This window comes from Equus caballus, chromosome 23, assembly GCF_041296265.1.
Source record: "Equus caballus isolate H_3958 breed thoroughbred chromosome 23, TB-T2T, whole genome shotgun sequence".
Classification (NCBI taxonomy): Eukaryota; Metazoa; Chordata; class Mammalia; order Perissodactyla; family Equidae; genus Equus; species Equus caballus.
This window is the reverse complement of record NC_091706.1, coordinates 30,974,852-31,002,542: the sequence shown is the minus strand read 5'-3', so window position 1 is coordinate 31,002,542 and position 27,691 is coordinate 30,974,852. Positions and strand designations below refer to the sequence as shown.

Genomic DNA, 27,691 nt, shown 5'->3' with positions numbered 1-27,691 from the left:
TATTGCTGTTTTGAATATTTGTGATAACTTGGGGGCTCTGTTACTTCATTAGTGAGGCTAACCTTTGTTCTAGGGAGCCAGGATGAAGCCCATCACTTTATACGCTTCCTCGTAGTCTGCTCATGGTGTTCTCCTTGAACTTCTAAGTCAGACTTAAAATAAAATCATCTGATCCCCCATTAGTTACCAAAACTTCCCAATTATCACAGACTCTTATGCCTTAATTCTTTCTTTTTTAATTACCAAGAACTTTTGTTCACATCTGCAGAAGACTGGGGGTGCCTTTTTTTTATCACCATGATTAAAATCCATCTACAGCACATTTAAAAAGTTCGTCGCTCATTTTTCTGAAGTCTGTTATCTTGATGGAGAGAGTGTGGGCCTTCTGGTTGTGTTGACTTGGTGGGAGAACCAGAGTGAAAGGACTGCAGAGGAAGACATTGAGTTGGCAAATTAGTAGTAAGCAAAAGTGTCCATGGTGATGTAAATTTAGTTTGCATTGAGTCATGCTAAATCAAAATGATTTTCCTTAGATTATTTCCTTAAACTCTGATTCTATCACAGTAAACTGAAGAAAAAGGAATGAAATATGTTAAATAGGCTTTTTCTTTTTAGGATTTTATTTTTCCTTTTTCTCCCAAAGCCCCCTGGTACGTAGTTGTGTATTTTTAGTTGTGGGTCCTTCTAGCTGTGGCATGTGAGATACCGCCTCAGCATGGCTTGATGAGCAGTGCCATGTCTGTGTCCAGGATTCGAACCGGTAAAACTCTGGGCTGCCGAAGTAGATTGTGTGAACTTAACCACTTGGCCACGGGCCTGGCCTTCATAAATATGCTTTTAATTAGCAGCAAATAAGAGTATTATTTTTGGTGTTCCTTGAAAAAAGTAAAGAGAAATTAAATCATTTACATTTGTGTGTGTGTGTGTGTGTGTATAACCTTATTTCTTAGTCAAAGCTTTGTGAAGGCTATTCACTGTCTGTTCACTTTAAAGATCTTGTTCAGCACTCTGTGTGCCTTTAAAAATGTACTGTGGATGGCAGCTCAGAAGTAACAGTTATGAAGAGGTAGTAAGGTTGATTTTAAGGGGTCCAAATAATTTTTATTTAGACTAAGGTCCATGTACTTGGAAATCTGATGCTCAGCCCTCCTACCAACCCTAACATTTGTCTTGGCACAGCCTTGTGTTTTGATGTCTCATTTGATTCTGCTGTTCTGTGTTTCTTATTTTTATTTGTTCTACTTCCTTACATATTCTTGTCCTATGCATGATATAGTCAAGACGGTCCAGTGTTATAGCCATTTCATTAAAGAGAGAGGCTGAAGATTTAATACAGTGGTAATTCTGGATCACATACCTTCATTATAACCTTCAGTAATTTTACTTCTGTTGTAATAGTTGTGTCATATCCAGTTGAAAATCATCTTTTTTGTTTATTTTTAAAATTTATTTTTATTTATTTTTTTTTGAGGAAGATTAGCCTTGAGCTAACATTTGCTGCCAATCCTCCTCTTTTTGCTGAGGAAGACTGGCCCTGAGCTAACATCTGTGCCCATCTTCCTCTACTTTATATGTGGGACGCCTACCACAGCATGGCTTGCCAAGCGGTGCCAAGTCCGCACCCGGGATCTGAACCAGCGAACCTCGGGTTGCCAAAGCAGAATGTTCGAACTTAACTTATAGACCACCAAGCTGGCCCCTAAAAACAATCTTTTATGGTATATTTAAATGTATTTTATTCTAACTTATGTGTATGAATGAGAGAGAGAGAGGGAACAGAATGAATGAGCAGATATAAGCAGACATTCAAAGTCTATGAAACTAAAACCGTAATATGGTTAATATCCTTTTCCATCTGAACAAGCAGATTGTACCAATAGCTGGTCATATTAATTGATCAGTTTGTACAGATGATTCAAAAGTATGAGTCTATCTCTTTGCAGTTGATTTGATTATGTTATAATGGCACAGCACAGGAGACAGAAAAAGAGAATTGAAAGTTATAATTCGTTACGTGTTTTTGTTTCAGCATGCCCTTCTCTCAGACTATAAGATAACACTGGTTGACATTGGATTGGTAATAGAGTACCTCATTGGTGGAGCGTATCGCAGCAGCTACACTAGGAAACATTTCAGAACCCTCTACAACAACCTCTACAGGAAACGTAAGGTAGCGTAAATGAAAAATACCCTATTAAAATTCAGGATAACTAGGAGTAATACTTTTAGAAAAATGGCTTGGGAAGTTCAGATGACAGTAGCTTCTAAAATGGATCTTCTGTTTAACTACATTTATTGAGTATCTGCTACGTGTAAAGTACTGTGCTTAAATGCTAGTGTGCTGGTCTGGGATGGACAGAAAGATCAGGACTTTAGAAACTTTTAGAGGCAACAGATTCATGAATAACTAGCCCTAGTGCAAAACAGGATACAATATGTACTATATTGACATACAAGTAAGATGATGAGAAAGGTTAGAGGGAGAGATGACCAGTTCTTATCTTTTTCTTTCGAAAATATGGAAGTCAAAAGCTTAACAGGATTAGATCTACAAACTCCTAATAGTCCAAAGTCTGGAGATGACAAACTGGGGACCAGTGGGTAGGGCTTATATTGGAAGATGCATGCAGAATGTACTTAAAAGCACATATTGTACATCTTTTATTTTCCATCAGTTTTGCAAGTCTGGGAATGTAAATTTAGACTGGTTAGTGGATTAGCAGAGAAAATATTGCTTGTTTCTTAAAATTGCCGTTACAGATCAGTAAACTGAAGAGACTAGTTCTCATTAGAAGATAATGGAGGTGTTAGAAAAGGTTGGTTTGGGACATTTTTGGTTGAGAGGGGAGCAGGAGCAGTGGAAAGCACAACGCTGTGGACGTCGGCTGTGCTTTCCAGCGACAGGGACACCTTTGTCTCCGTGGAAGCACCAGAAGGTTGTAAGGGATGAAACTTGAAAGGTGGTTTGGGATAAGATCATAGGAAGAGTCTGGAATAGCAAGCTATGACCTTTATTTAGAAAGAATCAGGTGAAAGTGAAAGCTCGATTTGGCTTTAGGAAGTGAAAAATTGAAACGAAAGGAAAACCAAATCTCACAGAGACAGTGTTTGGTATTGAAATTTCAAAGGCATGGGGGGTACACCTGAGGAGTCAGCTCCTTCATTTACACGAAGTATACCTTGCAAGAGGTTACCGGCGGCGGGATGAGGGCTGACTGTGGCCTTGGTGCAGGCAGTGGGCAGCATGCTAGGCGAGTTCCCCTAATGCCCTTTCTAGAAATGGGTGGGAAATTACCCATTACTCTGATTATTTGCTAGTGAAGGGTATAGAGTTTACTGTGTTACTTAGTAAACTAGATCATAACAGTTACAAATACATGGTTTGGAGTCAGAGAGATCTGGGACTGAATCTTAGTAATGGTAGGTAATAGCTGTGTAATCTTGAGCGAGAAACTTAACCTCTCTGTGTCAGTTTCCTCATCTATAAAATGGCAATAATAATGCAATACTACTTTCACAAATTTATCAAAAGGATTAAATAAAATAATGCCTGAAAAACCATATTCCTGGTGCACAGAGTGTATAGAGTAGCTGTCAACAATAATAGTCATTATGATTATTACTAATGATACTGTAATTCTATATCACAATGATAATGATAATAATTTGAATATTATCTTTAAAAAGTCTAGACCAGGTCACTTCTATGTCTAGTTTATATCCGTAAAACACAAACTAAAAATAAATAAATAAATAAAGCAGTTCAAAGCCTATGGCTTGTATCATAAATTTTTATGTCTGTCCCTTCAAGAATGCTTCTTTTGGTTTTGTTTCTCATTGATGAAAGCTTCATGCTGATAAGCAATGAATTATGTTGTTATTGGGCCTAGCCCCAGGAATTCCAGAGGTGATATTATGCAACACCTAGAGAAATTCCGTAACTTTCTAACTTAACCTTAACCTTGGAGCTGTTTGTGAATGGGAACTTTTTCTTATCAGAACTGTGAATCTTTATTGCCTATTCTGAACTTGTTCCAGATATAGAACATCCATTGATTCTAATGGAATTTCCACATAGAGAAGGAATGCAGATATATAATAGGGAACAAAAGAGCATGTTCTCTAAAATGGTAGGAATAACAGTGTGCTTCATAAGGAGATCATGAGAGGTTCTTATTGGGTGAGCAGTTAATCTAATCATGGATCAGAGACAGAACTATTGGATATTTGGTAGGACACAGTATTATATTTAGTTTTCATTATTGTCTAGAAATAAAATGTTAATTGTTACCACTATAATCTTCTTTTTCCCTTTTTCTTTTATTTTAAAAATAAAATGATATGCCAGAGAGTGACCAGCATTGCTCAAAGCCTATCCCAGCCCCCTCTTCACTGGAGACGCCCCTCAGGAATCAGAAATGAAACTGCAGAAAGCACACTACATTCTCAGTTCATTAGAACTGCCCAGCCTTACAAATTCAAGGTACCACTTACTTATTTGTAGATTTGAAAATAAAATTGTTCTTGCAGGCTGAGACCAAGTTAGAGAAAGGGAGGTACGATAGAGGGACTATTTACAAGTATCATAATCAGGTGGCGCAAGTCAAAGGCATAACACAGCTGTCTTCTAACAACAATGAGCAAATGCCCAGGACCGAGTACTAGCAACTCACTGATTGCCTATCTTTATTGTTCCTACCTCTACCATGGCCAAATGGTGACTCAGGAAGGCAGTCCATGGGATGGTACTAAAAAATGTAATCATTAGGTCAACACTGCACCCTCTAATGGGATGTGACTACTTCCATCTCGTTTCCTTCTCTCTCAGACGGTCCTTTTGCATCTTCTTTTTTCCCAATCTTGTTATTGCCCCTTTCCCTGTACTACCTCACTCCCACTTCCTTCTGGGGATAAATACTTTGCTCAAAAGTTTCCATATAAATGGTTCCTATGTTGGCTGAAAGAGATTTGCTTTTCATAGTTTCTAGAATGAGAAGATATTTTATAAAATTACCGTTAGTCATCACGAATGAACACAAATTCTTTTTATTTATAGACACAGAGGAAGCTTATTACAATTTTTGCTATGACTCCCTTTAATTAAAAAGAATAATTAGTGAATCTTTCTATTTGCTAGGCATTATATTGGGTGCTTGGTTGAATTTGGGAGGCTGGTGTGTCAGAGAAGATGTAATGATGATTGAGAAATGGTCCCACCTTCCCCAAAGAATTAACCATAGTGCAGTATGATGAGTGTTGACATATACAGAGTGATATAGAAGAACATGGGGAGTTAGGAGGTGGCATTTGAGATGAGCTGTAAAGGGTGGGTTTACCAGGTGGAGAATAGTATTTCATTACTATCTGTTAACATCCCTAGAGGAATATAATCAGAATCAAAGAAAGGAAGCTGAAAACTGATCAATTGGATACATGTTGGCAACATTAGAGACATTTTTCTAAGGGGAGGATAAGGAATCTATTTGTAGGGTTAAGTTAAGAGTTTTTTTTAATAGTTCTCATTTATCCAATATATTATTTCAACTCATTTCCTTGAGAAATTGAAAGTTATCATACAGTTAGTGCTCTATCCCAAAGGTGTAGTGTTTTTATTTTGCTAAATGAACTTAAGGTATCTCAGCTTAGGGATCCTGGAAATATTGGATGCAACAAGAAATAGATTACCTTATAAGGTCAAAATTTTAGTTTCTGGTTTATAAAGTTCTGTTATTTCCATCTCTTTTCAGTGATTTAAAAAATACTTCTAGGATACTTGTTGTGTTTTATTAGGTGGAACATCATGGATCTGTGTATTTGGAAACCCATTCCTATTTTATTTTCCAACAGGAAAAGTCTATAGTCCTTCCTAAATCAAGGAAGAAGTCAAAAGGACCAAATATATTAGATGACCCTGAAATTGAAAGCTTTGTTTACCCTTACAATGACCTGCTGGTTTGGGCTGTGCTAATGAAAAGGCAGAAGATGGCCATGTTCTTCTGGCAGCACGGAGAGGAAGCCACGGTTAAGGCAGTGATTGCTTGTATTCTCTACCGAGCCATGGCCCATGAAGCTAAGGAGAGCAACATGGTGGATGATGCCTCAGAAGAGTTGAAAAATTACTCAAAGTAGGAGTTCTCTCTTCACTTCATTCTAAACAGTGACAGTCCTTAGAATGGTTAGACACTTTTATCTCCCTCACCTTAGAAGTTATAAGATGACTTGACTTGTTGCCATGCATTTCATGGACTCTCCTATAAATAAGGGTCTTTCAGGTATTTTAAGGAACTTTGTGGAATAAAGAGAAGAGAAATGGCCTTCAAGTCAGGAGACTTGGGTTTTAGGCCTATCTAGCTGTTTACTAATTGGGCAACTCAGTTGACCAGATTTCAGGACTTTAGTTTCTTCATTATAAAATACTCAATTAATGATTTTGAAAATCCCTCCCAACTCTCAAACTCTTTGATAATAAGTTAAATTAACACTTGTTGTTTACTTTAAGTATCTCTCAGGCAGGAAACAACAGTATTATTTATTAAAGAATCAGTGAGTGATGGTGGAAGATAGAAAAGTTGGAAATGTTTTCGATTATTTGATTACTAAAGTATTATATATAGTAGAGAGGAAAGAAAGGAAGCTACGCTTAATAGAAACAAATTCATAATTTTGATTTAAAAAATTCCAGAGAATGGCAGCCTCTACTTTTTAGAGAAAACAACCTTCCCAGAAATCACCTGAGGTGATTTCCAGGTCTAGCTTCTTACTTTGGTCATTTATATATTTCGTAAAATCTTAAAAAAAAGAAAAGTAGTTCCACAACTTTCCTTAATTGCTAGTTCAGTTTGGACAGTCTTTTCTGTCAAAAAATTATTTATTAGGTCTTATCAGCGAGTCCCAAAGCAAGCTATATATACATGCTGTTTTGTGGTGTGGAGTGACTTCGCCCCGTGAATGGCTCAGGTGCTCCTGGTGTAAATAAAATCGTATTTGCTGCACTGTAGACCCTCTAGTTCTGTTCCTTCAGGAAAGGGAGAACAATCCATTTCCTGAGCAGCAATCCCTTTAAGATAGCTTCTGCAAACTGAGATTAAGTGCTATTTGCAATTTTGCATTGGTCTTTTCTAAGTCTCATATCTAATCTTTTGCAAGTTTCTAGGGCTCTTGTCTGCATTTGTTTACACCATTTACTGCTGTGTCATTACAGACAGTTTGGCCAGCTTGCCCTGGATGTGTTGGAGAAGGCCTTTAAGCAGAATGAGAGAATGGCCATGAAACTATTGACCTATGAACTCAAGAACTGGAGCAATTCAACCTGTTTGAAACTGGCCGTGTCTGGAGGATTGCGGCCCTTTGTTTCGCATACTTGTACCCAAATGCTACTGACTGACATGTGGGTGGGGTGCCTGAAAATGAGGAAAAACTCTTGGTTAAAGGTACATTTACTTGCTTTATAGAATTTAATATTAGCTTAGTCTGAAGGTCTGTACTCTTGAATTCACTTTTTCTCTGTTCCAGAAGAGCATCTTCAGGAAAACCAATTAATATCTTTGGTTCTCAAAGATGAGCTGGGATCTTCACAGTGGAACCTCTGACAACCATTTTATCTACCACTACTGTAGTTTCTTTTAAAAAACGGGGATAATTGTACTAGCTCTGTTTATCACAAGGCATACTCACATGAAAGTGGTTAGAAAAAGGTAAAAGCATGTATAAGTATATGCACAATTTTGTTATTAGTAAGTTAATATAACAGAAGAAAAGGAGACATTTTAGTGAAATTTCACAGCTTAAGAATACTAACTGGTAAAGAGCTATATAAAATTAGAAATTTCTGTTGTTCTGCTCATCCAATGTGATGTTTCAGGGAATAAATAGCTCTTTTATAAGGCTGCCCTTGAACATTTGTTCACACCACTAACCAGCTCCAAATTCTCCTCTTCCATTACAGTTTCGTTTCATCTCTCATCTGGAATTATCAAGAGTAGTTGCTTTAACTACTACAGACATTTGTCTTTTGATATCCAACCTAAAAAAGCTTGAGGTTATGGTCAAGCTTAAGAAGTATAAATGCTTTTGAAACTAAATAAAAGGCGATAAAGCATGAGCATTAAGAGCTCCATAGACTATATTTTATATTTTAGTTTCGTTCTTCCTAGAGTTCTTAAAATTATCATGTCCCAAATAGAATGACTGTTCTTAAAATAATGTATTTTTGGTGGACACACTAGAGAAAGCACAAAGAAATAAAAGATATAAGATAAAATATATAAAAGAGCTTGCACCTTTTAATTCCCGTTATTGAGATAACAGAAATAAGAGAAATGTCAATCAAAAGTTATCTAACATAATCAAATCATTATGTTGTACACCTTAAACTAACACACTGTTATATGTCAATTATATCTCAATAAAACTGGAAAAAACTGATCTCTCATAGCTTTCTGTTTAATAAAATAGTGGAGAAACAATCATTCTTTCCAGAAGAATTTCTCCTTTGATCAGTTTTGACTTCACCAGGAGATGAAGTGAAAATGTGAATGGGTCCACCTCTAGCTATTTGGCAATAACTCTTTTTAAAGGTTCACATAGTGAGATGGGGTTTAGATAGCTGGAGGTTTGAGAAATAATTTCCCCCATGGCTGTGTCCTGTACATACTTTAGTTTACTGGAAATCCTTATTACTGGGAACTTAATGACTTCTTGCTCCTCATATACCTTATATCAAAAAAGAGACTTGAGTGAAGCAAGACTAAATGTTTTGCCCCCAAATATAGAATGAGTTAATAAAGAAGGCTGAATTAGCTATTTCAAGTCTTTGAGCTGCAGTAGACCATGTGGTTCTTCAGTACCTAGATGCTAATTCATCAGTGCTTGGCTTGTATGTCTGGAGAACACTTTCTCAAATAATTGTAAGATGTCCTAGTTAGACTAATTCTAAGTGGATGAAGACTGGAGGAAGACCATGTAGGGTTATGTGGAAGGGAAAAATTGTTTAAATGTTTTGGGGTAAAAGGCTCCAACCTATCCCTTAGAAATGGGATATTGATGTCATTGACTACTGTTTCACAAGCCAATTGTTCTGCAATAGACAAGAGCAGCAGAATGTGGAGCCTCTTCAGGAAGTGGGTTAGGAAGTAATTAGTGTAGAATTATCATTGTGCCTGGTAACTCTGATGTTTCCAGACCTAGAAGATTTCATGTATTTTGGGTTCTATACCTGAAAAGAAAACAAACATACGAACAAACAAATGTCTATCAGAACTGGGAAAAGTCCAGAGAACCTTCACAGGAGATCAAGTTTTAAAACAAAACAATAGAAAGTCATTTCTGCGTGAAAAAATATGAAGATGGACAAGGCTATGACTTCAGTTTGTTTAATCATGAAGGGCATACAGTCAGGGTTAGTCTTATTTTGGTTCACTGAATCCGAGAATACCAAGGCCTAATTTTAGCTTGAAAGAGCTAGTGTTCATCGAGTTGATTTTGACAGCATTTTGTAACTCTTCTCAACTCTTTACCTTGAAAGGCCATAAAAATTGAACACAAAAATTCTTTTGGAGAGACTATAAATAAATGAATGAATGATAACAATATAATAAAAAATATTGTGGATGTCTGGGTATATACGTTCCTTGGATTTTACTGGTAGAGAAAATATTTGTTTAGGATGGGAGATGAATCTAACAGAAGTGACACTTGGTGTGTTTTTATATTCTTGATTTTATAACATAAACAATTTTTAATGTATTTTATTTGATGATAACCACTTAATGGCTTTAAAGAATTATTGAAGCAATATGCTCATTGAAAAAGAATACTTCTCATTACCCTGCCTCTAGGGATAAGTGGTAATAGTGTGGTATACATGTTTTTAAACTTTTAGGTGTAAAGATGCATATGCATACATATTTTTTTAATTTTGTTTTTTTAAAGATTGGTACCTGAGCTAACAACTGTGGCCAATCTTTTTTTTTTTTTTTTATATGCTTTATCTCCCCAAATTCCCCCCACGTACATAGTTGTATATCCTAGTTGCAGGTCCTTCTCGTTGTGGCATATGGGACGCCACCTCAGCTTGGCCTGACGAGCGGTGCCATGTCCGTGCCCAGGATCTGAACCCTGGGCCGCCGCAGCCGAGCGCGTGAACTTAACCACTCGGCCACGGGGCCGGCCCCATTTTTTTAATTTTTGATTTTCTTTTTTTACAAAAGTGGGATAATGCTATATATATTATTTCATAACTTGCTTTTTTTCACTTAACAGTATAACTTGAATACCTTTTCATTATATTCCAAATTGCTTTGTCTTTTTAATGGTTGCATAACATTCCACTGTGAGATTGACATCAATTTTTTGCTTTTACAAATAACCCTGCAATGAACATCGCTATCCACATATGATTGTATTCATATTTCTGAAGGAGACACTTCCAGAATTGGAATTGATGAGTCAAAAAGTATGTATAGAATCAGGATAGCAACTGACTTGGGGATGGGTCTGACATTTTATATACACTAAAATCTTAATTTTATTTGAATAATACTTGTTCCTTGTGTAACTCCTACTATTATTTTGTTTTGTTTTCTTTTAAAGATCATCGTAAGTATTCTTTTACCACCCACAATTTTGACATTGGAATTTAAAAGCAAAGCAGAGATGTCACATGTTCCCCAGTCCCAGGACTTCCAGTTTACGTGGTATAATGGTGACCAGAACCCCAGCAGTGCCAAAGAAAGTGCTGTTATGGTTAGTGCAATATCATAGTGGACTGAGTTTTCCTGGCATGGACTGCACGCGAACATACACACACAAAGTTTATTTAATTAACACTCTCAATCATGTTATAGTATGGTCAAATATAGCGTGTATGGTAGATCTAATTATTCGCCTTATGTGGTTAAGCAAAATATCCCATTTCTGCCTCAAAGCTAAAATCAAGGACTTTATTATATCTTCACAGGTGCCTAACTTTTCATTTTCCTTTGTGACTAGTAGAATAAATAGACTCACCATTTCTCTAAAGCTACAATAAGGAATGCCTCATATCCTTAAAAATCTTCATTTATAAACATTCAGGTTTAGAATTGGCATTGATTTTCACTGTTCTGCTCCACAAATTTTTTCATTTGTTATATCCAGTGACTATGAATAGTTTTACTTGAGTTCCCAGAAATATGCTTTTTCATGGGTAACTTGAGCTACCGCTCTTGCAACCCGTCTTCTCTGGAGAGTCTCCAATATGTTATCTGTGCATGTGTTTTGTGCTTTTCATATCTCAACTTGGATTGTTGCTTATAAAGTTGCCGTTTACTATGAAGTATAGTAGACATCTTTTCTGGTACTTAATACTTCAACAAGGCATCTTTAGCATCTTGTCTGATGTGCTTTTGCACTTATGAGGTATGTGTTATAATATTTAAAAACATATTTGATAAATATTAAATGAAATATAATTATAATTAGTTTGTATGGCTGGTATTTGTTGTGATTCGTTGAGCATCCATTCTCATTGGTTAATCCCACTGCCAGATCAGTTGTTAAATATTTTGACTCTCACACCTGTTTGGATATGTGTTTATCTCCTCTTCTCTCCGTCCCTTTCTCCCTCCCTCCCTCCCTTCATTTCCTTCTTACTTTTCTAAGCCTGAAAGTTCCATCTGGGGTTCTCAAGATCCAAGATGGCAGATACATTCTAACCTCTATGGAATGTGTGAGAAGTTACTCTTTGCAAAGATGGGCTAGTCAAGTTGTCATAATTGTGATTGTACTGGTTAGATGATATGGTTACTAAGTCTAGACTATTTAAAATTTTTATAAGGAAATGTAGTACTGAAGAGAAGACATATAGTATTGACCTAACCCCTTTAGAAATAGAATGCTGTCTTTATATGTGAGACATTCTGTTTGACTTTATGCTTATTTAGATGTTCACATTTAGTTAGCTTGTTGAATGAACGATGTAGGAAGCTGTTTTCTATCATTCACCTCTCTATTTACAAACAAATATGTAAATATGTTGGCATTTGGTAGCAAATAGTTTTCTGCAAGTGGACCCAACTTCACTTTTGGCCTTACAGGTTTCATAGAAAGATAAAATTTCGCCGATGCTTAAGACATTGTAGATAGCTACAGCATTCCACTAAGCAGTTGTTCTTAAAGGAGAGAGTCTTAGCGAAAGAATTCTTTCTTTGAATGGCAATTAAATGTGCTCTTAACATTAAAAAAATACAGTAAGTTCTCACCATTCTCTGAAAAATTAAATTTTCTCTGTAATATAGGAGTCCTATTAATAGCAATCGCCCACCCAGGTGGTTTGGACATGGCCATACGAATTTATTAATTCAATGAATATTTAATGGACACCTTCCATGTGCCAGACAAGATGTGATGTTTTGGGGACATTGCATTAATTAAGAAAGATGTGGCCCCTGCTAACATGTAGTTTATAATCAGACAGAACATCCGTGATGCCTCACCATTATTCAATTTAAAACATTTATTGAAAAAAGTGTTTTAAATCTTTTCTGTTATGAAAGGATTATAGTTAAAGTAACAATGTTCTTTTGTCTTTGAATTTAACTAAAGCAACAGATTTTGATGACCTTGTATTTAGAATTTTTCTAAGCAGAGAATAGGGAGTAGAGGCAGCATTTGGTGGGACATATAAGATTTCATAGTGCTAATTAGGTATAATGTGCTTGATTCGTTGAGGAACACAATTTGTATTATGTATTTTGGGAGAAACCAAAGGCAGATTAAACATAGCTGCTCTTTTAGAGTCTTTGTGCTTTGTCTTCGTGGTGATAGTGGGTGATCATGAATATAATAAAAGCACTGCTGGTAATAGGAAAAGGAAGACCATTATTCTGGAGCTGAAGCTGTATAGAATTAAACACTGCATCTGCTTAGTGAGGTTTTATGAAATTCCTTATTGAAGTTTCTACAGACAAAATAACTTTTCCATGACAAGTTTGAATCTCTCTACCTGCTAATCCCTTGAAAGCATGACTTTTGATGACATGAACTTTCTTAGGAACAAATTATAGCAAGGTGGCAGAATGGATTAACTAGTGGAAGAAGAGGACTCTTCTTTCACTTGGGGTTAGTACGTGAGGATTAGGGGTTGGTGACAGCTTCATGACTGAGGTCGTGTTTGAGATGTGACTTGAGGATATGGAGAGGGAAAGTAGCATTTCATTGGAAGGAACACCGTAAATAGGAGCACAGAGGCAGGAAATGCAAGGCATATGTCAAGCGTCGTAATGCTTTGGCTAGAGTCCAGGTTATAGTGGACATGGGACAAGGAGGGAATATTTGCTAGTATGACTGGGAAAGTAGAGTGAGGCTAGATCATGGAGACTCTTGTATATTCTATGAAGGAATATGATTTTTATTCTGTAGGTGATGGAGAGCCGGTGAATGTATTTGACCAGGGTAGCAAGGTGATCTGACCATTAGGAAAATTATTCTGCTGCCAGTGTACACGATGATGTAGCAAGAAGACAGGCTGGAAGCAGGGAGACCTTAGGCTAGTGTAACCATCCAGATGAGAAGTAAGAAGGGCTTTAGCCAGGGTTAGTAGCAATGCATATGGAGAGGAAAAGACAGATTTTAAGTGAAGTCAAATAAGGTTTGAACATGGAGCATGGATGAGAGGGAGATAACAAATATGACTGAGAGAGGCTGATGGTTAAAACAAAGCCATCTTGAAGGAACATGAGGATGACTGGAAAAGGAACAAGTTTTGAAGGTGAAAGATGAGTTTAATCTTAAACAACTTGATAAATCACAATGAAAAAAAGTTTTAAAAAGTTGAACAATAATCTATTTTATCAGAGCATCATTAAAAGGAAAAGATAACTATAATACAGTGTAAAATAGGCATGAATTACAGTAGAGTTGATTGTTATAGTTATAATTTTATTCCTTGTGCCTGCAGGTATCTGATTCCTCTTAGAGAAAGAGAAAGAGGAGTGGGATAGAGACATAGAGAGAGGGAGAGAGAGATTGAGATTTGAGTAGAATAAAAGTTAGCTAAGTGAAATATTTTTGTGTTTACCTTCTTGTAAGGAAAAAAAAAGTCTTGAATCTCAATTTGTGTTTCCATGCTGTATTCATCATGGTAGTTGGTGTCTTTGAATTCAACTCAGAGGCTCAATTAGCACTTTATAATCCACAACAGACTGTCAACGGTAATTAAGACCTAATGAAACACTCCTAGACAAAATAATAAGAGAAATTATTTAATAACAAGGTCATTACTTAAATTGCTTTCTGGGGTCTTTCTGAAGTGGTACTGTTGTCATTAAAATCACAGTACGTAGTGACTTGTCTAATCAGTGCTAAGCCATTTTAACTCTAGGCTGGTTCAAACCTGTTAGGAAATGGGTCAGTTCCTACACCTCCAAGTCACACCCCCAACTCCACTGCCCAAAGTGAGGCAAGTCACGGAACAATCAGTCAGGCATTGAGATAACCCGTTAGATGCCTGAGGCCTCGAAAATTACATTTCCTGCAATTACACAGACAATTCAAGCAAAACGTGATTCATTTGAAAAATCTTGCTAATCTTGCAGGTCTGATGCTAGAGAGATCTTTTGTGGATGAGTTGAAGAAATGTGCTAGTCTGAGAGGCATCAGAGAACATTCCTTTCTTTTCATTTAATACTGCTTCAAAAAATTACACAAGTAATGCATTTCCTGTTAGAAAATTAAAACCACACAGAAATTTATAGTCGGGTAACATTTCTTTTGCTTCTCTTTGACAGCCCCTAAGTTCCCTCTTCTCAAAAGCAACTAGGCTACAAGTGCTTTTTTCCTTTTTTTAAAATTTCTTTTTTCTTTTCTTTTTAAAGGCTCTTCTGTGTGGACACCTGTGTAGTCACTCATGCAACCACTTCTCTCCCACACACAGATACTGAGTGCTCATCACCTACAAGGCTTAACCCCTTTGGGCTGACACATAGCTTTGAGAAACTGATGAAAGATATGATGCTTTCCCTAGAAAAATGCACACGTACAACACAATACTTGCATATAGTTGCAGGAGGTTCAAGGAACTCCGGAAGCTCAGAGAGTCCATGACCTCCTGGTAAAGAACTTCTGCTTTAAATGAGTGAAGAAGTTGTCAAAGCCAGAATCCTGAAACTAATGCTGTGCCTGGCTTTCCTATGACTAGGAAAAGATACATCATTGTTGCATGTCCATTTTGTCCTTTTGAATTATGTTAATAATGGTATCATCTGCTATTGATTTCTTGTGGATTTTATGAATATCCTTAGGTTCCAAAATTACTGATGAAAGAGATTAAACAGAACAGAAGCAGGGACCATTTTTAAATCCTTGCAACTACTCTTAGTTTGACTAGTTCTGATTGTTGGAGACAGCTTGCTTTTCAGAAATACCCTGTACTCCTTACCCAGACAAAGATTTTGTACAATAACATGTAGTTTTCTTTCCCTTCAAGACTAAGATTATAATTTGGCAAGTGGGTGCCCAGTTAATTTCTAATGTATTCATTATACTTATATATTTATGGTATATTTTGGATATTTGCCAATGTCAATATTTTAGTTAAGCCCCTGACAATAAATAATTATATATTTCTTTTGCAGAAAGATTGTGATTTAGAAAGGGGCCCTGATGAGAAACTGGATGAAAATCAGCACTTTGATTTAAAGAGTGGTCCCCAGAGCCTTCCATGGACCAGGAAAATCTATGAGTTCTACAGTGCTCCAATTGTCAAGTTTTGGTTTTATACGGTTGGTCTCATTGCAATAATTATATATATTATTCATGATGATTAATAGCTAATGATAATGTTGATAATGATAGGCCTGATTTGCCTATTTGTGATAAAAACGTAGAAGTGCTGTAACAAAAAACTGGGGGAATGACAAAGGAGGTAGGAAAGAAGATTGGAGGGAGGCAAGGAAAGGTTGGAGCAGATCTTTGGGAGTGAAAGAACAAGCATTTTCTTCCTCCTGGTGTGCTTCCATTGGGCACAGCTGGGACTGAGCATTTGAAGCTTTGTGGGACAGTAGAGTTAACAATGATGTTTTTAGAGTTAAGTGATGGAGGTGGATTCTCTTCCCATCTTGTGCAAAAAAATTAGCAGTTGAATTTTTTTTTCTTTGTAGGAATAATGTGTAATACAGACAAAATGCAGGTGTTTATTGTCTACACTAACATATGCTCATAAATATATAGAGGGCAATAAAAATTTTAGAAGTTGAATTGTATGAACAAATACCAAATCTATTATGAATAGTAGAGATACAGAGACAGCATGAACTGTACTTTAAATGTTTTAATGCTTTTCATATTTAATAGTGTTTATTTTTCTAATGCTTGTCTATACATTAATTACTCATGGCCAAGATTTTGTATTTCTAAAACATTTGAAGTGTGACTGTAAAAGGATACTTATCTAAATGTGTTATATTTCAAAATATTTACTTGGCCAACCATACACTCAGATTGTATACTTATTGAATAAGTGCATAGCTCTGAATGACTTTTATTTGTTTTCAAAAATCAAATCTCCCTTCAAATGATGAGGTTTCATCATTTTTGTGAGTATGCACCGAAATATCCCAGAGACTGATTACAGCTGTGAGAGAATTTTAACTATAGTCACATCATTGGGAAAAGAGTATTCAACTATTTCTTTCCTTAGAAATTTCCAGCTTACAAACTCTTAGAAACAGGAGCAAAGCTAAGCAAATAGAACAACAAAAAATAGCTAATAAATAGGACAAATAAGCCAGCCAGATCTGCCCACTATAATGGATGGTGAGCACAGGCTTTTTAGTGTTGGCTATCACATTGCTAGGTTATGGCGTGTGTGCTATATTAAAGCAGTGTCTTGTTATAAATGTTATGTTGAAAAGAAAAATGTAAACATTTTTGAATCTTTTTTTAAAAATTGGAAAGAAATAAAAAGACTCAGAAGCAATACCACCAAGATCTACAGTGTTTTAGTATCTGGCCACTGTAAAAGCAATGACAAAAATGTAAAAAATGACTGCTTGATAGCATAAATTTATTCAATTATGTCCCTAACAGGCCGTCAAATGTACTCAGACTTTGAGGCACAGACCTAGAGAAGTACAGAATTAATAGAATTTACCTTAACTTTCTTATATTCTTCTCTACTATGGCTCTTTAACTTATGGGCAGTAATATCCACTATAGCTGCCTGCAATACCACCTGTTATATATAATATCGCTATTGTGTAGTCAGAAGTGGTTTCAGCCATTGTCTACATAGAACTAAACTTAGAAGACTTGTCACACTTAGGTAGACCTCAAAAAGATATGAGAAATAGGAATCTAGATTAAAATAATATGATTCTTGTGAGAATGAAAACACATGCACACACAAGCACACATTTTTCTCTCTATTGATCTGGGATTTTTAATACAAGTGTCAATCAGCTAGCACCGTGTATTGTCTCTGAAGCTGTTAAAGGACTGCGCCATCTTGTGCATTGTTGGTGATTGTGGAAACTGGGAAAGCCTTCCTGGCAGGCAATTTAGTAATATGTTTTACAGTTTTAAATGTGTGTACCCAGCTATTCTGCTTCTGGGAATATATCTTAAGAAGATAAGAAAGTTAGATAAGATTACAAAGCTATTAATCACTATGTATACACAGTCATGCACTGTATAATGATGTTTCAGTCAACAATGGACCACATGTGACCGTGTCCAATAAGATTAGTTCCATATAGCCTAGGTGTGTCATAGGCTATGCCACCTAGGTTTGTGTAAGTACACTCTATGATGTTCCCACAACCATGACATCCCCTAAGGATGCATTTCTCAGAATGTTTCCCTGTTGTTAAACAATGCATGACTATATGTGTGTTTATTGTGTTTTAATTCTTTGAAGAGACTGGGCATTAGGTTTAGTGTACACAGTAATTAAACATATGTTTCTTGAATATCTATCATGCTTCAGGCTGAGTGCTGAAAATATGTCTTTAATTACGAGGACTCACAGTTAGACAATACTTCTCCACTAACCAGAATTTTTCATCAATATAAAATAAAACTCTTAGCAGTAGTAAATGCCACAATTTATGATGTTTGAAAATAGGCACCTATTAACACTGCTCAGTTGGTGTACTTGGCACACACGTTTTGTATGTGTGAATGGAGGGGAAGGTGTGTGATTCCCTCTTGGCTTGCTGTTAGCCTGAAAGTGCCCATGCTGGATGTGCAGTCTTCTGGAAATTCTGGTCAGGAGCCAACAGGCGGAGACAGTGACCCCTCTCATGCATTTGAGAATAGTGATCTTCATTCCTGCCAGTAAATCCCAGACTAGAAAACCATGGATTCTTGTGCCTTCCTGGATATTAGATCATCACTAATCAGAGAGTGGTCCCAGTTTCATGTTATCACATCGAATTTCATGCGTGTGTTTCCGCTCGGCTCTGTCTCTGTCTGCTTGGCATCCTCCATTATGACTGTTGCTCACATGTGGGGAATGTGTGTTCCCCTCACAGATGGCGTATGTCGCGTTCCTCATGCTGTTCACTTACACAGTGTTGGTGGAGATGCAGCCCCAGCCCAGCGTGCAGGAGTGGCTTGTCATCATTTACATCTTCACCAACGCCGTTGAGAAAGTCAGGGAGGTGAGTTACCCCTTCTGCCTTTGTCTTCTCTGCACCTCTCCTAGAGGTGTTCTGGGCTCGGGACGAAAATGGACACAGCAAGGGTTGGGGTGAGACAGGTAATGCTGATCCTGATTTGCATGCTACAGGAAGAGTGTTTAGGGGAAAATCTCTGCTCTCAGCCCTTTATCCTTGCCGAATACTTCCTGCTAGCTGCTGCTTTTTGAAAGCAGTTATTTTCAAGGATGTCTTAGTGTGTTTATCAGTCCTAGAGTGATGCTAATTGTTATTAGACTCTCCAACTATTTGAGTACCCAGAAGTGGGGTTTTTTTGTGAGATTGATTTTTATAGTCTTGCATTACTTGAGCAGTTTCGGCTCACTGTGAAACATAACATAAATGGCCAAAGTTGTGCAATTTGTTAAGAATTCATTTCTAACTTTTGAAAGATCCATCTAAACACCTTTGCAAACTGGAACTGAAAATCCCTCTGAGGCAAGTAGCCAAAGAAACCAAACCAAACAAATCAAAATTTTCATTTTTAGTTTGCAACGAGTCACTTAAAAAAGAATTAACATTCCTGTGCAGTTATAACTGCAATCACGTACAGTTATGATTTGCGGTGCTTTAGATATCAATGTGTATGAATCTCTATGTTTATGCATTTACAAACATTTATTTTGTCCTACAGCTAAGATGACCAACATTATACACTAAGTAAATGTGTTCTTAGTAATTATACCTATGTTGCCTGCTGGTTGCTATTGTGGAGTTTATAGATTATAGATAACAATTCTAGAGAGATTCTGAATTTCACCATTTTTTATGCTTCAGGGAAAATAGGTTTGCTATTTTATGTTTCTATTTGTCTAATATTTTGTTGCAGGAATGATTTCTTATAATAGTGACTCCCACTGTGACATTCTTAGTAATTTATCAAGAACTCACTAAATAGCAGTAATAGGACTAGATTTCAGGATTCCTCAGTTTCGAACCAGTCTCTTTTGCATTCAGCTATACCTCAGGAAATGGAATTGCAGCTATATAGATCCACTGCTATATTGAGTTTTAAAATGTCTTGGTGTTCCCCTGTATTAGCTTAGAATTTATGAAAGTAGAAAAACTTCCTTTATTTTTTTTTACTTCTGGTTGTGTTTTCAAATAGCTGGCTAGCACTATCAGTGACATTAAAATATATTTATAGAATTGTTTGCATAATTCATTACCCAAGGATAACTTAAGTCTCTCAAATCTCCTTGCCATCTAAGGTTTGGCAGGATTCAAATTACTCTTTAAATGAGCAGTTGGTGTGTTGAAGAAGAATATATTGATGAGACTCTTGAGTTATACCCTATTCTTTAAATTTCCTTCTTTCTTTCTTCTTTTAGGTCTGTATTTCAGAACCTGGGAAGTTTACTCAAAAGGTGAAGGTATGGATTAGTGAGTACTGGAACCTAATGGAGACTGTGGCTATTGGCCTGTTTTCAGTTGGTTTTGGCCTTCGGTGGGGTAACCCTCCTTTCCACACGGCGGGAAGACTAATCTACTGCATAGACATCATATTCTGGTTCTCACGGCTCTTGGACTTCTTTGCTGTGAATCAACATGCAGGTCCATATGTGACCATGATTGCAAAAATGGTGAGTACAGTTTGCTTGTATATTCTGGTGTCCTTTCTAATGGTTCTACCTAATTTCATGTTCACATCCAATAGTTTAACTCTTTGAATTATTTTTAGAAGCAGAGACAGCAAGATCATTTCATCACTGCTTTCCTTGTAACCACAAATTCATATTTAACAAAGCCCTTGGATCGCATATTAGGTGGTTGATTAGATACTCAGCTTACCCTTTTGGTTAGGGTCAGATGATATGATTGAGTCAAGCTTGTCTCTGAGCGCAGTCATTCCCGAGAGCCAGATTTGTGTGAGGCTACCACCAATAATATTTTCTGGTGAAATATCAATTTATCTTTTTATCTCCCCACCCTAAGCCAACTCTTAAATAGTGCTTACTATGAGCCACACACTGTTCTAAGTACTTTGTGTATATTAACTCATTTAATCTTCAAAATGACTTTATGAGATAGGTACTATTATTACCCACTTTTTATATACGGGGAAATGGAGCTTAAATAAATTTCCCAAGGGCTTAAGTTGAGGAGCAGGATTCAAATCTAGGCTACCTGGCTCTGTCTGTCATCTGACCTAACTGTGCAGCTGGACTAGCTACTCCAGCTGGTTTTTCACAGGACCTGAGACCCAGCCTTGAGGAAGTGCAGTCCCTCCAGATCATCTTTGGCTTTTCTTTCTGGAATACTCACTGGTGGGGAAGGGGCAAGTTCTTGCGAGGGAAGGGTAGTGCTGAAACAAAGAGCAGAAGAGGGATACCCTCTAGGACTCCAAAGACAGATTTTGCTTACTTTACACTTTTACATCAGCAACATTTTCTCTGGTCTTGGTGACACGGGTGTTTGTCAGATAGGCTATGCTAAGTAACTGATATATCTCAGTGACTCAGCACAAGTTTATTTTTCCCTAATGCAAAGTTTGAGGAGTGCTCCTAAGGGTTGTCCTCTGCCCTGTGATTCAGGGATTCAGAATCCTTCCATCTTGTCACACAGCCATGTCAACATGTGGCTTCCAAGGTCTCCTGTGGCAGGGAATGGGAGGGAGGGAGAAAGTTTAACAGCTTTTAACTGCTCTGGACAGGAAGTGACATAAGTCACTGTCACTCCACAGGCCATCAGTTAGAATTGGTCACATTGTCCCAGCCTCATGGAAGGGAGGCTAAGATATGTAGAGAAGCTCATGGAATACTCATGGAATAATTGTCTTTTGCCACCGTGAACAATCGCGTTTAGTTGATGTGCATTTAGTAAGCAAAATAAAACTGACCTGATCAATTTCTGAGACTCTCATCAATTCCTGAAGATAATCCCAGGAATAAGGAGCCATTTGACTTATTTGACCCCTTATTTTTATTTCTTTCTTTTCCTAACCTCTGGTCCAATTGGTGAAAAGTTGGAATTAGATATTCAAAAGCTGTTCACATTTCATTACTTCTTAAAGAAAGAAGTACAGACTCTTTACCCTTAGCACATTTGTTTTTCCAACAGACCACATGACGTGAAACACATACTGTGCAGAGAAAACAAAATGATTTAGCCAAAGGAAACCCAGCTATTCATGGATTAGGGCATTTTGGTCAATGACTGTAGACAGTCTTATTATTGGCAGGTATAATAATGATGGCTGCTGGTGTTTGATTAGTTTTAAATTTCAAGTCTGTGGTAAAATTCTGGTTGTGCTGTGCTATTTTGCAGACAGCAAACATGTTCTACATTGTGATCATGATGGCCATAGTCCTGCTGAGCTTTGGAGTGGCACGCAAGGCCATCCTTTCGCCACAGGAGCCCCCATCTTGGAGCCTTGCTCGAGATATTGTGTTTGAGCCATACTGGATGATATATGGAGAAGTCTACGCTTCAGAGATAGACGGTGCAAAGGGGATTTTGCCATCATGCAGAAATTGAACCTTTTTAGATACTCAGAATAAAAATGAAATTTGGAAAATAATCATCTAAATCATAAAAATGTCAAAAATTTCTGGTATTCTGCTACGTTAACGTGCTAAATATTTGTCTAGAGTCATAAGACTCTGATTCACCTTATTTCTCATTCTTTTCAATTCTTTATTTGTAGTTTGTTCAAGTGACCCGTCTTGCCCTCCTGGATCTTTTCTTACTCCGTTCCTCCAAGCTGTCTACCTCTTTGTGCAATATATCATCATGGTGAACCTGTTGATTGCTTTCTTCAAGTAGGTTATTTTAATTAAATATGGTTATTTTATTTAAATCAAAATAGGGGCAGGTATTTTGAGTAAATTCACATGTATTTTGAGTATGTAATGTTGGATTTTGTGTGTGTTCCATGTTTTATTACTGTGGTTTTAAAATATGGGCATGAAACTACTGGTAGGAAGGGAGCAGAGCATGAAAAGAGAAAAAATAAATGGAGAGAAAGTGTAGTAAAAGCAGAATGAAAGGAGATGATGCATTGTAATAAAGTAATAAGTTGGAATAATAGAAGAATAAGAGTTGATGAGGTTGAAAGTTGGCTATGGAGTTCTTGATATCCTTTCTTCACTTGGCTCCCAGTGTATCTCGTTCTCTGTTTTCTTCTATCTCACTTTTCTCTTCTTCTCAGTCTCCTTTTCTGGATTATCTCCTTCTCCTCAACCTTTTAACAGTGGAATGTCCCTGGGCCCAGACCTTGCTTGTCATTTATTTACGCTTTGTTTGGTGATTTTGGTCAGTTTCCTGTAGATGTCGACAAATTCCAATTTGTATATCCAGCCCAAATCTCTTCCTTGAACTCCAGTCTTATAGATGCAACTGCCCCCTTCCATCACCAGTTTGATGCATACAGAATTCTAAAGTTTTAAATGTCCAAACTCTTGATCTCCCCTCTTTCCCGGCATATACTTATTCTACTTGTAGTCTTTTCCAAATCCAGGGAGAAGACCACAAGTTTCTGGCCAAGCTCCATCTTTCTAGTTGTTCTGACCAAAAACCTTGGAGTCATTCTTAATGCCTCTCATACTTCCACCTTTAAACTGTCAGGAGCCCCTGTTGACCCTACCTGCAAAGAGATCACCAATCCAACCGCCTCTTACCGCCCCACTGCTACCACAGTCTCCAAATTTCTTTCTCTGCTTCTGTCTTTGGCCTCGAAATTCTGTTGTCAATGCAGTAGCCTTAGTAACCCTTTAAAAACATATGTCAGAAGATGTCACTGTTCTGCTCCAAACCCTTCAATGGCTCCCCGTTTCCCTCTGGGTAAAAGTCAAAGTTCCTACAATGATCTAGAGGGCTCCATGTGATTTGGCTTCTCTGTTGCTTCTCAAATCACGCTACTCTTCCCCTCACCCATTCCTCTCCAACCACACTGGCCTCTCACTGTTTCTCACACAATGCAGGTGTGTTTTTGCTTGCTGTTCCCTAAGTCTGGAACGCTCTTCCCCCAGGTATCAGTGTAGTTCATTCCCTCACCCACTTCAAGTCTTTGCTCACATGTCCCCTTATGAATTAGGCCTGACCTAAGGATGAGATTTACGAGTGCGGCTCCCTTTCATTGTCCTTGGCAGACCTTCTACTCCTTACTCTTCTGGCTTCCTACTCACTTGTATTATATACACAAATATATTTTTAATTTATTTATATATTATGTTTTTCTGTTTATCTGGCTCATCTACTGGAATATAAATAAGCTCCACAGGGACTATTGGGTTTTCTTTTTTTTTTTTTTTTGTGGTCTTTTTTACTCATGAATTTATCCCAAACACCAAGAAGAGTGCTTGGTGCATATTTCTTTGATGAATGAAAGAAATCAAGTGAGGTGCTGGGAAGAAACAAGTATTTTCTGAATGCCTCTTATGTGCTAAGCACTGTGCTAGGTATTTTATTCATTGATTATCTCACTGAAGAGAGAGAGATAAGAAAAGGGAAGTCAATGCATGGAATCTAAGTAAAGAAAGCAGAGAGGATAAAGGCTGGAGGGAGGCAAAATAAATCAGAATACTAAAAAACAATATTTGCCATATATTTGGGGAAGACATGCTTTCCTGCTTGTTACAAGTTTATATGATAGCTATCTTTTTTAGCCCCCACCGTTTTATGAACTTATAACATTTATTGATGTTTAGTTAGCATAGCTATTTGTTAGACATTTCAAACAATGTTGAGAGTGGGTATGAGATTTTTGGTTCTCCAAAATGGCAAGTGTCAAAGGAGAGGTTGAGAAATCCTCAGATAGACCAATCTTCTCACTTTAGACATGAACACACTGAGGACCAAACAAGCTGACCCTCGGATCTGACTACCTGTCCAGGGGCCCTTTCCAGACTCTCTGTGCCAATAGTTACAAAGAACCTGAAATACAGTACACTCTGAAGATCGCCACCTGCTGGTGGACAGCCATAGTGGCATTTGGTGTGACAGTGGCCTGTCATCTTGGTGGATCTCAAACTTGATGGTGCACGAGAATCACCTGGAGGGCTTGCTGAGACACAGATGGCTATAATGTCCACCGCTAGGGTTCCTAATTTGGTAGTTCTGGGCTAGGACCCAAGAACTGACATGTTCTCACGTGATGCTAATGCTGCTAGTTCAGTGACCACACTTTGAGAACTGCTGTTAAAACACAGTTATCTGTGTTTCCATCATCTACTTTATGGACTCTGTGACCTTCCTCTCTCCTCTTATCCTAAGCTGGCTTTCTCTAGGATGGTGCTGGTTCTTTCTCTGTCATTGCTCAAGTTTAAGCTTGCTTGTATTTTCATTTGCTATTTGGCTGCCCTACCCAAGTACTACTCTACCATCTTTCTCTAAAGAAGCTAATTTTATATTAGCCTAATCAAAATTTTAAGATGGACATTCCATTATGCCCACCCCCAATAATGTTATATACTTACAGTTAAGTAGTTAGGGATGATATGCTATTTTAGAATAACTGTACCACCCATCACAACTTCCATTGTAAGTTCTATAGTATCAATATTTACTATACTATCTGCATATTATAATTAATGTAATTAAAGGGAAAATCCGAGGGGGCCTACCAATAAAGGGTTACTTTCATTTTAATCTAAATAATTTACCTAGCTTCTAAATGGAAGCCCTGCATATTGATTTATTTTGGGATGAATTGATTTTTCTTCTCTGTCTCTTCTTCATTAATACTTTTTCATTTGAGTGTTTTAACTAGGATTATTCTAGCAATTTTCACATTTGACATTAAGAGAATCTCTTTGTAAGGGTGATGATATAGAGGAACATTAAAGCTGTTTACTGTGAATGATGAATTATGGACTGAAAAGAGCTTCTCATGTGAGAGGAGATGGTGAACCAAGAATAGTGTTAAGTTCCAGCTGGCAGTTTCTGTTCATTGCATTTTAAAATGTTAGCATTTTCTTATCTGATTGTAATTTCTACCTTTTGCTTATTATTCTGATCAGCATATTTTATTGTAGAAGGTGATTAATGTATTTTGTTTGGTGGAAGAAGAATCATAAATGCAATGGATATTATTTTTATTGGCCAGCTGCCGGTAGTGTCAGGTGAACCAATCATGCAAGTTGGAAAATAAAGAATCTAACCACTATGTTTCAGGATTCCGTATTAAAACATTGTCCCTCTCTTCCTATAACTTACAGTAATGTTTACCTAGATATGAAATCCATTTCAAATAAACTGTGGAAATACAATCGCTATCGCTACATCATGACCTACCATGAGAAGCCTTGGCTGCCCCCGCCTTTCATCCTGCTGAGTCACGTGGGTCTCCTCCTTCGCCGTCTTTGCTGTCATCAAGCTCCAAACGACCAAGAAGAGGGAGATGTTGGATTAAGTAAGTTTTCATTGGTGGGGCAGGAGGTAGAGAGTAAAGAGTGGAGATCCAAGGTGAAGACACACTGACCATAGCCAATTAAATTCAGGGCACAGGACGGAAGGCTCTGGGATTTAACTGACAATAGAGTATCAGCTGAGGACGAGGTCAAAGTAAATACATTGACCTCATTATGTGGTGTAGTGCCTTTTGCCAAGATTAGCTGATACTTTGAAAGAAACGAATAGGTAGGAATGCAATCTCTGCTTGAATATGTAAAGGCTTTATGTCTCCTGGAAAACTGCGTTTTCTCCGCTTACCTGGGAATTCGTCAGAATAGCTCCTAGAAGGTAGTCACAGTGACCCGTACTCATTTCCTTGTTGTTGATGATAGAATCCAAAAAGAAAGGAGTTTCTGCAGCCCTTGAGGTCTAAGAGAATTAGATAAGCAAGAGTTTGATTAACTTATTATCAAGAGTCACGGTTCTCCGTTCTCTGATTTATTGACTATGGAGGTGATTCTAAATGGATGTTTTGTATTCTTAAGAACTTCAACTCAGGATGCAGAAATGTGGATTCTCATTTTACTTATTTATTTATTTTTTTTGCAAAGCTTACATTTATGCATTTTGAGATTTTCCTAGTTCATTTTGCTTAGTCATATCTTGACTGCAGGATATGACTATCATACTAATTGTCATAAGAGAACATTCCTTATTTTGGTTTTACAGATCTTCTGTAGTTCCTCTCAAGCAATTCCACAACTGGTACCAGGCCCATTTCTAGATAATTCCTCAATATAGAGGAAATGAGTGGCATAAATTCATGATCCTTTATCCCAATTTTTAAATCAAAAGTGCTTCTAAAAATGGAAAGTCTTTTTCTTCCTTAAATCAGGGAAAGACTCATTTTGGGCAAAAGAGGCCAATGGGACCAATGTGAAGACATTTATTCTCTTTATCCCATATAGTATAAATATTCATGGATTTGGCTGCAGAAATAGTAATGTGTTTGATTGCAGGGTACTGCCCCAGCCCTGACTAGAGATTTACTTCATTTATGGTATATGCACTATATTATTACTCTAAAACTACAAAAGACAGATTCTGAATTCTAAAACATATCTGGTTCCAGGAGTTTCAGATAAGGGATTATAGACTATTATACATTTTGGTGAGCCTTTAGGGGGACAGGTATTAGTACAAGGTTGACAGGTTGATAAGCTTTTGCTCCTGGTACTTGGCTCTGTGAAATATTTTTCTCGTTTTCGGTCGCTTTGAAGATTTATTTTCCTTTTCCATTTTTTCCCCTGAAGCGATTCAGCCTTTATAACGAAGCCAAAGCACAACTGAAGTTAATTTGTAATTTTTAAGATTTTCAATAGAGTGCCATCCGAGGGGTTGGCTGCAGAACTGTTGCAACCTAACAGTTGAATGAAAGATCATGGGATTGAGTAGAATTTGGCCAGATTTCCTAGCACCATGCCAAAGAACTTTTCCTGGGCTCACCTTGATCTGGGCTAATAGGACGATTCTGGTATAAAACTCAAGTAACTTTTCTGTGGATAGAGGTGCTTTCACGCTGAGCTCTGAAAAATTCTGGGATTTTTGTGAGATTGCTTCCAATTCTCTGTATTGAGGATCAAGATGTTTGCATACGGGGGAGCAGTGCCACCTGGCGGACGGTC

General features: G+C 37.3%; 1 protein-coding gene and 1 long non-coding RNA gene across 5 annotated transcripts in view; one reads left to right on the top strand and one right to left on the bottom strand.

The window, feature by feature from the left end:
• Positions 1–27,691, top strand: part of TRPM6 (transient receptor potential cation channel subfamily M member 6) — a 165,585-nt gene that overhangs the window by 90,044 nt on the left and 47,850 nt on the right. For all 4 annotated transcript variants that reach the window (XM_014735413.3, XM_023627203.2, XM_005604949.4 and 1 more), the window contains exons 14-24: positions 2,030–2,170; positions 4,349–4,483; positions 5,848–6,125; positions 7,202–7,430; positions 10,591–10,743; positions 15,612–15,758; positions 18,510–18,638; positions 20,006–20,257; positions 21,942–22,116; positions 22,321–22,435; positions 25,832–26,025. In XM_014735413.3, the coding sequence (XP_014590899.3) occupies positions 2,030–2,170; positions 4,349–4,483; positions 5,848–6,125; positions 7,202–7,430; positions 10,591–10,743; positions 15,612–15,758; positions 18,510–18,638; positions 20,006–20,257; positions 21,942–22,116; positions 22,321–22,435; positions 25,832–26,025 (1,948 nt within the window). The remainder of the gene's footprint in view (positions 1–2,029; positions 2,171–4,348; positions 4,484–5,847; positions 6,126–7,201; positions 7,431–10,590; positions 10,744–15,611; positions 15,759–18,509; positions 18,639–20,005; positions 20,258–21,941; positions 22,117–22,320; positions 22,436–25,831; positions 26,026–27,691) is intronic.
• On the bottom strand, positions 221–26,009 carry LOC111770148 (uncharacterized). Its single transcript, XR_002803138.2, has 3 exons — positions 25,908–26,009; positions 14,057–14,214; positions 221–425 (listed from the first exon to the last, which is right to left on the bottom strand). It is a non-coding gene; the product is annotated as an uncharacterized lncRNA (long non-coding RNA).